The 13,421-nt window shown below is 36.6% G+C and overlaps 1 protein-coding gene across 1 annotated transcript in view; it reads right to left on the bottom strand.

Moving 5' to 3' along the window:
* Nucleotides 1-7,499: 7,499 nt before the first annotated feature.
* The window catches only part of LOC149078572 (diuretic hormone receptor-like), a 98,835-nt gene continuing 92,913 nt past the window's right edge, over nt 7,500-13,421 (bottom strand). Inside the window, exon 13 of the mRNA XM_089240688.1 lies at nt 7,500-9,598. Coding sequence (XP_089096814.1) covers nt 9,356-9,598 — 243 coding nt within the window. The 3' untranslated portion in view covers nt 7,500-9,355. The remainder of the gene's footprint in view (nt 9,599-13,421) is intronic.

The following is a 13,421-nucleotide window of genomic DNA, read 5'->3' as shown; positions in this document are numbered from 1 at the left end:
TTGATAAGAACCGTTTTTGTTGTCAAGAAGACGAACGCCTCCCTCTCATATTAATGCATACCCATGTTCATCAGAATTCATCAGATGAATAAAAGTGATGGCAGCTAAATCTGCTCCTATTCAACCGTTTGTTTCCTTGTTAATCGATTATAACTACATAAAGTGTACCCGGATCCATCCCTAGTTTCATCCATAGCTTACAGGTACTGTATGTACAATTGTTCAGGAGTGGATTATTGTACAATAGAAAGAAACTATCGAGTTGGGAGATAAGAGGATTCAAGTTCCAATAAAATGCCAGCTGTTGATTATCATTGACTATAGAAAACTGAAAATGAGTAAGGTTGAAAAGGTGTTTGGTTGACCGAGATGTTCGGATAAACGAAGTTGTACTGTATTTGCGGGATAAGTCAGAAATAGAGCTTATTTGATGTACTCAGTTGATTAGTCTTATCTATTGGCTTTGATTTTGATTACATATGTTTCTATTAAAAGATTCAGTCACGATGTCCATCCGATGCTGCAGAGATTTACTCAAGAGATAGAGCTCACGATTCGCTACATAAAACATAGGGTTCAACAATCAGACCGGCAGATTCTATCTGTGAATAAACACCACTGATTGACATCGCGTTTGTTTCGTGCTAATGTGGAAGACGATTAGATTATATTCATTTGTCGGTTTCTAACCGTGTGTTTCCGTCTGGACGTTTATATCAAGAGCTCTGAATCGGAAATGAAAATTTACCATTCCAGAATTGCAATTCTCCAACCCGCTGGAGGCTAAGAAAATTAATGCTGCTGAAAAAATAACATCCCATTCGAAAGGTGAATTATACGAGAATTTTTTGTGTAGTTTTTTGTTTTAAATGATGTAAGTTTTCGGCAATAAATAAATAAATAAATAAAGTGTACAGAACACCTAACGCCAATACCAATTCAATATCAGCACATACGGCAAGCGCATAGCTGCACAAGTTTTGAAAGTTTTGGAATTTTAACGATTCCTCTGAAATTAATATTAAGAAATAGTTTAATACATGAAAATTCTGCTGAACTGACACTGACATTCCCTTATCCTCTGCTTCATAGTTATGTGAATGATTGTGCGTTATCAAAAGTTGGCATTTTTGACTCTCCTAAACGTCTCCTCCAAGGACGTTTGAGTTTCGAAAATCAGTTTTCTCCAAACTCTTTCCACTTACCAGTAGAAAACGTGAACCAATAAAATTAAATGAGACAGAAAAACCCCGAATTAGCATAAATTATAGAACTAATTTGCGATTTACATTTTACTGAACATAAAAATTTGAAGAATATGCAATATCATACCAAAATATTGTTAATTTTATGGTTCTTACCGGTTTAAAAACAACATTCAGTTTCACTTGGAAAATATTAAGAATTATATTTTTTTATGGATAGATGGCAGCAGAAGATGTATCTCTGCTGTATCGCAAATCCGCTGTGTTATATATTTAACATAGCAATATTTATGCGCATTTCTTTCCTATACAAAAATATCGGAACAGGAAAATGAATAGAATTCAAATCCATTCATCCAAATCCGTTCAAGGCCCCCATATTGGTAAACTTGTAACTGGTCGAGCCCCACGCCTTCTCTTCACACATAGAAGAGAGAGTCCGTCTATCAATTTCCCCTTTTATATAAAAAATTTTCGAAAACAAATCCGCTGAATGCGACAAGTATTTCGATGAATGATTTCATTAAGATCGACAGATTTTGATAATTTGTAGACTTCCTCTCAGGAATTCACCTTCTGAGTTTCAATTAAGATAATTTGATCATTTTTTTTCTATAAGATAGTTTCTTTTCTTTCATGAATTGCACGTAGTGTAAATTTATATCTATTTATAACGAATATTTAAAAAGGAACTAAGAGTTCATTTTATAAATTAGAGTATAAATTTATGAAATATATATTCCGTCCTAAACCTTTTATTCCATTACAAAATTCGGCACGTAGTATGAGATCGCTTTGGTTTTAATAGCGTTTCATTTGCGAAGTTTATGGGGATTTACTCTCGACTGTAAAGGGAATTCAAGAACCTTTATTAACGAATAACTTAAATTTTTGGAACATTTCTGCACTGGTGAAAAAAAAAAGGGGGACGGGACGATATAACTCAGATTCCCATACTTGAAAATGTTCTATTCACATTCCTTACAAATTATTGTTAGTTTTTTTTTCATAGTTAATTCCTGTCTAAAGTATTAGTCTCGTCTAGATTTGAAAGTCAACTGAAGAATGAAGATTCAGTTGAAAAGCGTCTAGAGAGAAGCTGCCGCGAAATTCTTAGACATCAAACGCATTAAATTTTATTGGGCGGTTAGTTTTCGGTGCCCCTTAATTTTTATATATTCGTAGCTATGAGGTAGTTTTACGCACTTATATAAATATGCAAATATGGTTATAATTTAATATGTGAATATATGTATGATATTATAGGACGTAAATTTGAGTTTTTATAATTATTTTATCTTACGAATTATTATTCGCTCTCGAGTTTTATAACTCCCTTTATCTTCCGAACCATTGATTATAGAAACATACTTTAAATTTTGAAAAGTATCATAAACGTGACATTTTTGATTTTCATTTGGTCGGCTTTTCTGGTCGGCTGAAGTTGGTTTTCTGTGGTTCCCAACTTCAAGGCGTAAATGCGAGCCGATCTCCCCGTTAAAAAGTCTCGCCACAGAGAGCAACAGTCCTACAACGATAAATCATTCAATCATAACACTTCACTCATAGTTAGAAAAACTGGTGGCAGATGGCAGCACTACACATAACAAGCATTACAGAGAAACAAAAAAAAAACTTCACGTATCAGGTTTCACTACACGTACACGCACATTCCTGCATGTAGTAGTAGGTAGGGCCTCCAAAAAATGGCTCGGGGATCCATGATGTTCTTAAGTCAGCCACCTCGTTGGGCAATTTGCCTGTTGTGGCGTTGTATTTGTATTTGTATTGTATTTGTATTTATTTTACTAAGGCCTGTTTATGTACTGATATAAAAAAAATACATAGTTTTTATACGGTCCCACCGTTTTCTAACTTTTAACTAGAAAGTTGTTTTCGTATCTCTACTGAACCCAACAAAAATATTTCATGTTCTCATCTTTCCGCGTGCGATATTTAACGAGATAATTACTTACTGCTACTACTTAACCGAACATGCACCTCGCACACATTCCTCTTTGGAATTTCTAACGAATCGGCACATGCCGGAATGCGTGGCCTTAACGTATCGATGTTGCAGTGTTGCGCTTGTTTCGTGTTCATGCTGCCTTCTGTCTTCGATTTTCTGAAATAAAGATGGAAATGCTTGAATTTTCATGTTATGCCAGTATCGACTTGTGGGTCTGTCTGCTCTCTGCGGAGAGACCTTTTTTTGAAATGGGAGACCGGCTCGCATTCGCGCCTCGAAGCTAGAAAACAGCAGAAAACCAACTTCAGCCGACCACCACCGTGCTGTCAACGGAGTTCAAACTTGGATCCTCAGGACATCAAGCGTAGAGATCCCAGCACGATGCTCACACGACCGCACAGCGGTGATAAATGAATGATAATACTCACCAGAAATTAAGGGAGAATCTCAGAAATTTATTGTTATCAAGCTTCAGCTTTAAAGATTCTTTTGTATTTTTGCACTGCTTTTACTCAAATTTATCCCTTAATATATGCTGATCTTTCCCTTATTTTCAGTGTTTTAGAACTCATATATCTCGACTAATAGGTTTGGAAACATGGATTTTTCTTTTGGGCTTAGTGGGAATTGGACTAATTTTTTCGAATTGAGGGTTAGATGACAGGAAGACCGTTTGAAAAATAGAATTTGGTATCTCGTTACGTATGCAGTAAAATAAGTGTCACATATCGGGAATGAGTAAGTTATTTGGATACTTTTTCCAACTGAGAGCATGTTTCTATTATCAACTGTTCAAAGAATAAAGGGTATATAAGAACTTTATTTCTGGTACATGCAGGGTGGAAACTATTGTTCACCCAACAACAACTACACACATAAACTTAAAACTACACACTTAAAACTTACTTTTTTAAAACTTACTTACTTTTGAAACGTACTTTGTAAGTTTTATGAAACGTACTTTGTATAAGTTTCGTTTGCATACCCACAAGAAAAATAAAGCATTTTGATTCCGAGAGACAACTCAATAGCTACGTCAGTTAAATTTCTCTGACCATTGTCTAGAAAATGGCAAAATATTTCATGGAATACCGAAGTCAAAGTAGGCCTACCGAATGGAATGTTTCAGAAAAAGACGGATTCTTTGAGGTTGTAATGCTATTTCTTACTGTTTTTATTACCCTTGTCCGTCTTTATTACTTCTCATTTGGAGACCGTCCTAAAAGCAAAGTATAAAAAGAATGTTGATGCTTCTACTATAAATAGTGCATCGTGAAATGTCTCTTCTTTCCAATAAAATGAGGCATTCGATCGTTTAATGGATCGCATCCATGCTTTCGGCGGGGAGTACTCGGGGAAATACGCCAGAAGTAGTTACTTCGTTTTTTATATCCTTGGGATTAAGAGCAGAAATAACTAGTTGATGAGAACGACTACCTGCATCAGAATTCATAAAATTATGCGTAAATTCTGGTTACCAGAAATCTAAGCCACATAGAAATATCAGTGACTCATGGAAATATGTCTAGAATATATACCTTCTATGTCTACTATATATACAGTCGAATCCCGTTTTTACGAATACTTTATAGCGAAAATCTCGTTTTTACGAATACTTTATAGCGAAAATCTCGTTTTAACGAACACTTTTCTAATCCCCCAAATAAGTTTATATAGGAACAATGCTAGGTAACCTGGAATACCTTTATAACGAAATTTCGTTTTAACGAAGTGATTCCTTTGGTTTCTTGGCGTTCGTTATAACGGGATTCGACTGTATATATACAGTGGAATATCAATAACTCGACTATCCGGATAACTCAACAGCTATTATTCCATTGGTTGGCACAATACTAATTTCAATGTAGGGGAAACTAACACGACACATGTTTCGACTTAACTCCGCTTTTTGTCCTTTTACCACGACTGGTTTTTACAATTGTCCATGTGTTACCAGTTTTAAGACTGTTTCGACATTATTCGTGGGTATTTCGCCAATCCTTTGTTTCTTTGTTCTCTATGATGGGTCTTTTTTATGCTTTGGGGAGGGGGCGTGCATGTGAAGAACGAATGTTTGAAACCTCTTGGCTTGCTTATCATTTCAATTTCCAAGAAAGGTCTTGAAAATTTTCAAGTGAGAAGAGAGACGTTTTTATATTTTTTTATTTTGGATAATTGCAGCGCTCATCCAAAAACAACGGACCTTTCAGCAATCAAATTATGTTCTTTACTACCTAATTCAACAGCAATTTCACAACCACTGGATCAAGGAATCATCCTAAATATGAAAACTTTATACAGAAAATTAGACCAAAACATTTTGTGAATTTGTGGAGGTTAGAATGGACGCAAAACTGTCTATTTTAGATGCTGTTGAAATGATTGATTCGTCATAGAAGTTAGTCACGAATCGGAACTGTTTCCATCATGTTGGTTTTTGTTCTGAGTCTTGGAATACGATATTTCTCCGAACAGGGCCCTAACTGGCATTTTTTCCGCCTGGGGCAAACATTATTTTGACGCCCCCACCATCTGGCCATGATGCATTAAAAAAGTTCTGCGCAATCAGGAAAAAAACCGAACAATCGCGGGATAAGCTGAATAGTGTATATATATATATAGAATAATTTTTGTTTTCTCTTCGGAAAGAAAAACAAATTAATACAGTTGATTATTTTTCATGACGTAATTTTTTATATGTTATGATTCTATAATGAAACAACCCCGAATTAAAATTAATAAGAATTAGTATTTTATTTAATGGAATTGTTTAAATGTGTATAATTACGTGCATAAAAACGATCGGACAAAAATTTAGAGTGAAACCCCGCTAACTCGCCATCCGCTTAAGTCGACATGTTTGTCGATATTTTAGGGGTGTCGAGTTTTACCGAGAGTCTACTGTATATACCTTTTATGTTGATCCATTAAAACTTGTTCCTGATCAAACGTACAAGTTCCAATCGGATAATGCGCAATTCCTATTCACACGACACTACGGTGACGATGAATGGATTCACTGGAAATATATGTATTCTGACCAGTATATCTTGCATGAAGATCAGCAATAATGCTTGGAAAGTAAAGAAATTTGTTTGCGAATTCATTTGCCCAGAGCCCGAAATCGGTCAGTACAGGAAATGGCTTTCGCCCCCCGCAGCATCTATAAATATGTGCGTGTTTAGCATCATGATATTATCAAGAAAAAATGTAGTGGTGTTATTTGTGCAAATGAAAGTCATACAAGCAAGTGAATTCCACTAAATTTTCTGACTAATATACAGATACGAATAATTACCAGTGCCGCCATCTACATTTCAATTTAGGAGATCTACGAGATATACATGCCCCGTATTTTGGTTTTTTTCCAATCAGGAAACCAATTTTTACATTTTAACAAAAATTATTGACCGGATCTGAAGAAAAATATTCTGATCAGTGCCTGTGTGTGCAGAAATTAAGAATGAAATGACTTCACGCATAATAATGTGCATATAATTGTGCTTAATTAATTCGATTCACTCAGTCATTCGATTAAAAATACAGGACTAAGTTATATTGTTTTGAATTTAGATATATAGCGGAACCTCGATATAACTATAATCTGCGCACCAAGAAAAAAATTTCGTTGTAGCGAGATTATCGTTATATCCAGAGCAGCATTATCATCACGTACCACAAACATTCATTCTGCAGTTGGCATCTTTGGTAAATCGGTGTTGTCAGTGCAAGTAGAAATCGTGCTTTTGAACATATATTCTTCATAAAAAAATTAACAGAGTAGTTGATAAAAAAAATTTAGTTAAACGTATTTATTTTCCCTGTGAAGGTGTTTATCGCAACACACTTTGATACATCACATAAGTAGCGACACCGATAACTTCATCAACAATTTTGCTGATAAGGTAGTGCGAAATGCAGATGTTATTAGACTCTCTCAAATGAAGAATAGATAAGTTTAAAAGTATATATTTCGAAGATTTTTTTCCGAGCGGAATATTAAATAATATTGTTATAGCAGTTTCGAAATATCCTAAAAAATATATCTTATAGAGGGATTTATCTTAGTATAGGATATCGTTGTATCGACAGGAGTTTAACATTAGACTATAGGTGATTCCAAACAAGATTCAAAAAAAAAAAATGTCGTTGAAGAGAGATTTATTGTTATATCGAGTATCGTTGTAGCGAGGTTTCACTGAATATCCAGCACTATTGTGTTTTTTGAAAAATTCCTGGTAATAAATTTGTGATTTCAAACTGTAATTCGAGAAAGAAATTCACATGGACTACGCAAAATGCTGATTTTTTAATGTATACTAAACATCAAATTAATCAAAAGAAAAAGATAATTGATTAATTTTGTTTCACAACAATCATTTATGTACATAACGTGAGTTTAATTAAAATGCACAGTTTTTATATCGAATTCCGAATTTCTTCTCTTTCATGTCTTTTTCCAAGAGATTGGCGAGCAGTATAGAAGGGACTTCCATTCTTGGCACCACTGTTTTCTAAAAGCGAAATCAATACCATCCTTCAGTACAGTTAGCGAATAAGCCATATCAATTATAGGTCTGTTCAGAAAACGCAAAATGAGATACATCAACATCACTGGTACTGTTTTTCTTCGGTTATGAAATTCTTTAGGGGTCATTCAAGTATTACGTCAGCATCGATGGGGGGGTTTCCGATTTGCTGACTTTTGATAACAAGGGGGGTTTGGATGATGCTTACGTCATCAATTAATGACGTCTTATTCGGTGAGCCGAAAACGGAAAAAAAAACTTTCGATAGTTATTGGGCAACTTAACTAACATTCTCCCTACTGATAAGTCCATTACAGAGCCAATTTAGTGATCTCTAAATATTTCACTGATCCTTCAAGTGCTTTGGAAATGTGTCCAGGCCGCTTACGTGCTCTGGAACTGTGCCACGCATCACTCAAGTGATCCGTAATTAGGCCACGGATCACGTAAGTAATCTCGGAATGTTCCGCGGGTAATTTGAATGGTGTAGAACCGCACTGGGGTACCGCTTAAGTGGTCTAAAACTGTGCCACATGTCACTCAAGGGATATCTAAATGTGCCACGGATCGTTTAAGTGTTCTGGAACTGTGTCGCGGGTTACTTAAGTGATCTTTGAATGTGAAAGTGATCTTTGAGGCCTACTTCAGTGATCTGAAAATGTGCCGCAGGCCACTTAATTGTTCTGGAATTGTGCCACGGGTGATTTAAGCGATTTGTAAATGTGTCACTTAGTTCATTTTTGTAAAATTAGGTTTGAGGGGGGCAGGCCACATCAGATAACCTTCAGGGCCACATTTGGACTGCAGGTGAAGGGTTTACCATATATGGCTAAAAAGGATGCGTTGCAATGAATTTCTTAAAAATAAATTTTGAGTCGTTAGCCTTCAAATAGTATTGAAATTAACAGAAATTGATTCTAATAACATATAAAGGTATTTTCTCTTTCGAAATTTTATTTATTTTAAAAATATTTTTTGCATTAAAAAAATAATTTTATTTTTCTTCTGGAAGGGAGAGACTCACGAGCCCCCCTAGCCATCCCCTCCCGCGTACGCTTTTGATCCCACCAATATGCGTTAGGAGGTGGGGGCAGTGCTGACGAAATTTTTCTGAAAATTTACGGGGGGGGGGGGGAAGGTCAGAGTTTTACTGACCTTTGCTGACAAAAAAAAGGGGTCAAGAATGGCTAAAAATTTGCTGACGTAATTCTTGAGCGGCCCCTTAACGTCAAGAATCCGAGTGATAAATTTGGATCTCGTTCGTACTACAACTGTTTTCAATTCTCACGCGATTGGGGTATAAAATTTCTCGGCCGTTGACCACTGTGCAATGGGATGGCCACTTATGATTCCTTATGAACTTGGTGCATTATGTACATTTTGAAGCGAAAAAAAGATGTCTTCGTAGTTTTTTGTTGGTGTTGCAGGAATCTGGATGTGATCCGACAAATTTAATAATTCAAGTGCAATTGAAATGAGCGAAACATTGCATGTAATCGGAAAACTTGTACACATAAAGCTTGTTCAATCATACAAGCAGTTTGAGGATCCGATGGGAAAACGGAATAAAATCCGAATGTCGTAGATAAGCTCGAATTCTCTACATTGGCATCCGTAATGTATTATTTTCGTGAACATTCTCCATTTTAATTTTACACCATGTCATCTTGAATGTTCGGACATGTCGTAGATGATCGACCCTGGTTAACGTTGGTGACGATGGTAGTTGTCGTCGTGAAACTCGTGCAGCTGTCGCGTTTCGTGTTGTAAAGGGCAATGGTCTCGTTCTGATGGGAATGTTCTGCATCGGTGTTACTGCGCAACCTGGTGCTTCTCTTTTGGATAGAGCTTTGGGTTTTCCAACGACCGAAGCGTTGACGAAGAGAGTTCTGAACCTGTGGTAGAAAAGCAAAGATTGTCCCAGTTCATGAGAAATTTCTAGTTTCAGATTCTTCAGAATTTTCATATACATAGTAATTATTTAGCTTGATAAAATACAGGGTGTTTCAAAAAAAATCTTCCGAATTAAAAAAAAATCATAACTATTCAGCTTTTAATCCGTTTTGATCGAATAATGTATAGGTAGAAACAGGGAAATCTCGCGGTTCAAGCTGTTGCCAACAGGTAGCGCTAACGCTCTTCCTACGGCTGCCCCTTCAGTGTTTGTCAAGATTGGCTTTTCCCCACAGTTAGAAACCAAATCGGGTGACATCATTTTCCAGCAGGACGGAGCACCACCACACTGGCGCTTGGATGTTCGAGAATTTTTGAAGAATCGCATTCCTAAACGATGGATCGGCCATACGGAACCTGGCGATTCATTTAAAGATCAATGGCCTACAAGATCGCTGGACCTCACATTGCGTTATTTCTTCTTGTGGGGGGTTTATAAAAGACTACGTTTATGTGCCCCCCCCCCCCCTTCCAGTTACATTAGCCGAACTGAAGATACGCATAACAGCAACCGTGAAAGCAGTGGATGCAAATATGCTCATATAAGTTTCGGGTAATAGATAGATAGATAGAACCGCTCACAACCCCGGACGAATTTGACTACCGTATAGACATATACCGTGCATCCCAAGATGGACCTATTGAGCACCTTTAATTTGGTTTTTTAAACTTTATGATTAGACATGTAATATATAAACTTAATCTTAAGTGTAGGCCTATATGTTCAATATTTTCCGCATACGCATTTCAAATCGGGTGATTATTTTTTGAAACACTCTGTATTACGATTTATTCAACGACTTTTTTATACATTGACACTCTTTTAACAGTCACTCTAGCAGCTGTTCTTAACCTGAAGCAGAATGATCCTGTCCGATAGTGGGATATTACAAAGGGTCCACGGGAGAAAATCGAGTGAAAGGTGAGCGAAAATAGCTGGCTGGTTGCGGGGGGGGGGGGCACAGGGAATGGTCAAAAATATTCGATTGCGGAGGAATAGAGCTTTTAAAAAGTGAAACATGCTGGGGAAAATGTGACTACTTTCAGAATGCGGCACACGAACATGGGCAGAACATGGGTCAGCAAATCTTCAGATGGCCCATAGTACGTGGACCATCTTGAAGCATTATTTCATCCAGGCATAAATCTGGGCACTCATGTCCATTGGTGGGTAGAATGATAAGATCTGGAACTATATTCTTAGCGAATTATCGTACAAATATGTAAGCTGCTTCTTCCAGTCGAGCATGCGACGCAAGAACATTAATTTCTCGGGGACTCGTGATGCGTTCAGATTGCCATGCGTGTGCCCAGCCGCCCCACCTTCCACGGAAAAGGAGTTCACTAGACTAGAGTCAAGTGAGATTTTCCTTAGGGGGGTAGTTCTTTTTTTTTGGGCAGTGAGCATCTTCCTTGGGATCCCCATGGTAGGCGCAGATCCAGGATGATAAGTTGGGAAAGGCCAATTCATTGTCTAGGGGGTGTTTATTGGATCTCTCTCTCCCCATCTCAATATTACATGGACAAATCTAAAAAAATTCACTTTCCCGGTCAGGCATGCAACATGAAATAATAGATATCCGCATAAAAATTTCACATGCCTCAAAAGTATCATCACCTGATTAAAAAAGTAATAAATTATTTCCATAAAAATATCGAAAATGTTAAATAGTTTTTCCTTAAATAATTGAAAATTTAAAAGAAATACAATATAAATTCAACAGGAATATGAACTCTAATTAAAAATATAACATTAGTTAAACCGCTAATTACGTGGTTTTCAGCACGGAGCACGTAATTAGCGGTTTAACCACCCCCTCGCTTCAGCACGTAATTAGCGGTTTAACCACCCCTCGCTTCATGTGACTGAGAAACCGGGGCGAATCTTCATAAAAACCGGAAGATAATTGACTGCTATTGACTGCTAATTCACTGATATAAATCCGGGATAGTCTGGAAAAAATTTGAGAGGGCAATATAGTGTCGAACTGCAAGGCTGGGCACATAATGGGACGTACAATGTACAATGTACAAGAATTTCGACTAGGAAGAAAAAAGTCGTATGGGGTGGAGAAAGAGATGTCCGCACAGTCAGAAAGAGGGAAGATAGAGAAAATGTTCGGAGGGGTTCTGATATGTAAGGATATGATGATGATGATGAAGCTCTTCTTTTTTTAAAGACAGAGAGAGAGACGAACCAATCAGCGGTAGGCGAAAATCAGCAGAACAAACTTGTTTGTCCAAGTCACGCATGTCGTTGATTGGCCTCTTTCTCTTTCTTTTGTCTCGCTCCTCGAGAATGTGAGGTGTAGAACAAAACAATGCAACTGCTTCCGTCGCTAATCTCTATTCTACCTGTTGGTCACTTCACTATATTCGCGGCCCAAGGCAATGAATAAAATTACCTACAATCTTTGAAGCATGTACCTGCTGCGGTTTAAATTTTCCGACTTTTTTTCTCATTGCAGATAGCTGAAAATAATTGAACGTTTTCGCGGACCGGCAAAAATGAGAAAATTATTTGTGAACTGCCGAAAAAAATTATTAGGAGGAAAGTGTCTCTTTCCTTCTGACTTATTACATTTCATATTTATACTGTACTTTGCGCGTTAAGTTAGGACAACTGCTGTCCCCTATTGATTAAAAACAAACTATCTGTTATGACTGGTAAATTAAAATGGTTATCGGTTGCTGATCTGCAGCATCAAAATCTACAACATACATCATAAAACATAATTTTTGTATTTTTATGCTGCGTACCGGTATAAATCCTATGTGCTATAATATTGGTCATTATATTTACAGATTTGTTGCAGTCATTTCTAGTAGCTAACATAAATATATAGAAACCGATATTTTAATGAATAAAATTTACACCGGTATGCAACATAAAAATAAAACTTTTTGTCCCACACAAGTTGTTCATATATTGTTAATTTTTATGCTGCGCATTAGTTTATAATCAACAATCATTTTATCAAAAATTATGATAGATTGTTTTGTTTTCAACCGATAGGTCGCAGAAGGGTTCCAGCGTTCAAGCAATATGTACATTCCTCTTCCACACAAAAATTATCGGTACGTAAAAGCGAATGACAATCGAACTTATTCATCAATGCTCACGGCCCGGTAATTCATTCTCCTGACACACACTAATGTTTAGGAGGAATCTTTAACGAACGTCTTTCGTTTGCACATCGCTACTCTGAAGTTATCAAGTAAAGAAGTGCAGTTGCAGTGTCTCAGGATCCATGACACCACACCGGGCAGCTAAATTTTAGAGCCGTAAAAATGGATAAAAATATGTTGACTCAGGAATTTCATATACAGTGGAACTTGGTTAATTAGAGTTTCGGATAATGCAAACTTCTCTTGAACTTTCTGTTGAAGTTAATGTTCGAATTTTTTGTTTAATTGGATTTTTTTTTCGAATATTTTGGATAATTCGAGGTTGGAGGGGAAAATGTATTACGATTTAAGTATTAAAAAATCAAAACAGTTGAGAAAAATCCACATGCACAGACACAGATGTTGCATCTATTGACCAATTTGTTCAATCTTCATTATCCAGGGATATTGACTGCTGACCAATTTGATAAACAGTAAATCTTTAAAAACAAATGTTTAAAAATTCTGACATTTTTGAATTTAGGTGCACAATGGGTGCCGTTTATTTCGAGCTTAACTTTTGGATCGAACAGTCTTGCAGTACATTGAGCAATATAAAAGAAGTTGTCGGGGCCCCAGGTTTAATGACAACTTGTG

The sequence above is a fragment of the Pholcus phalangioides genome, unplaced genomic scaffold, assembly GCF_987345545.1.
Source record: "Pholcus phalangioides strain wild (caught in Gottingen) unplaced genomic scaffold, Ppha-v1.0 ptg000013l_1, whole genome shotgun sequence".
In the NCBI taxonomy this organism is placed as follows: domain Eukaryota; kingdom Metazoa; phylum Arthropoda; class Arachnida; order Araneae; family Pholcidae; genus Pholcus; species Pholcus phalangioides.
Note: the sequence above shows the minus strand (reverse complement) of the source record. Positions and strands in the feature narration are given on the sequence as shown.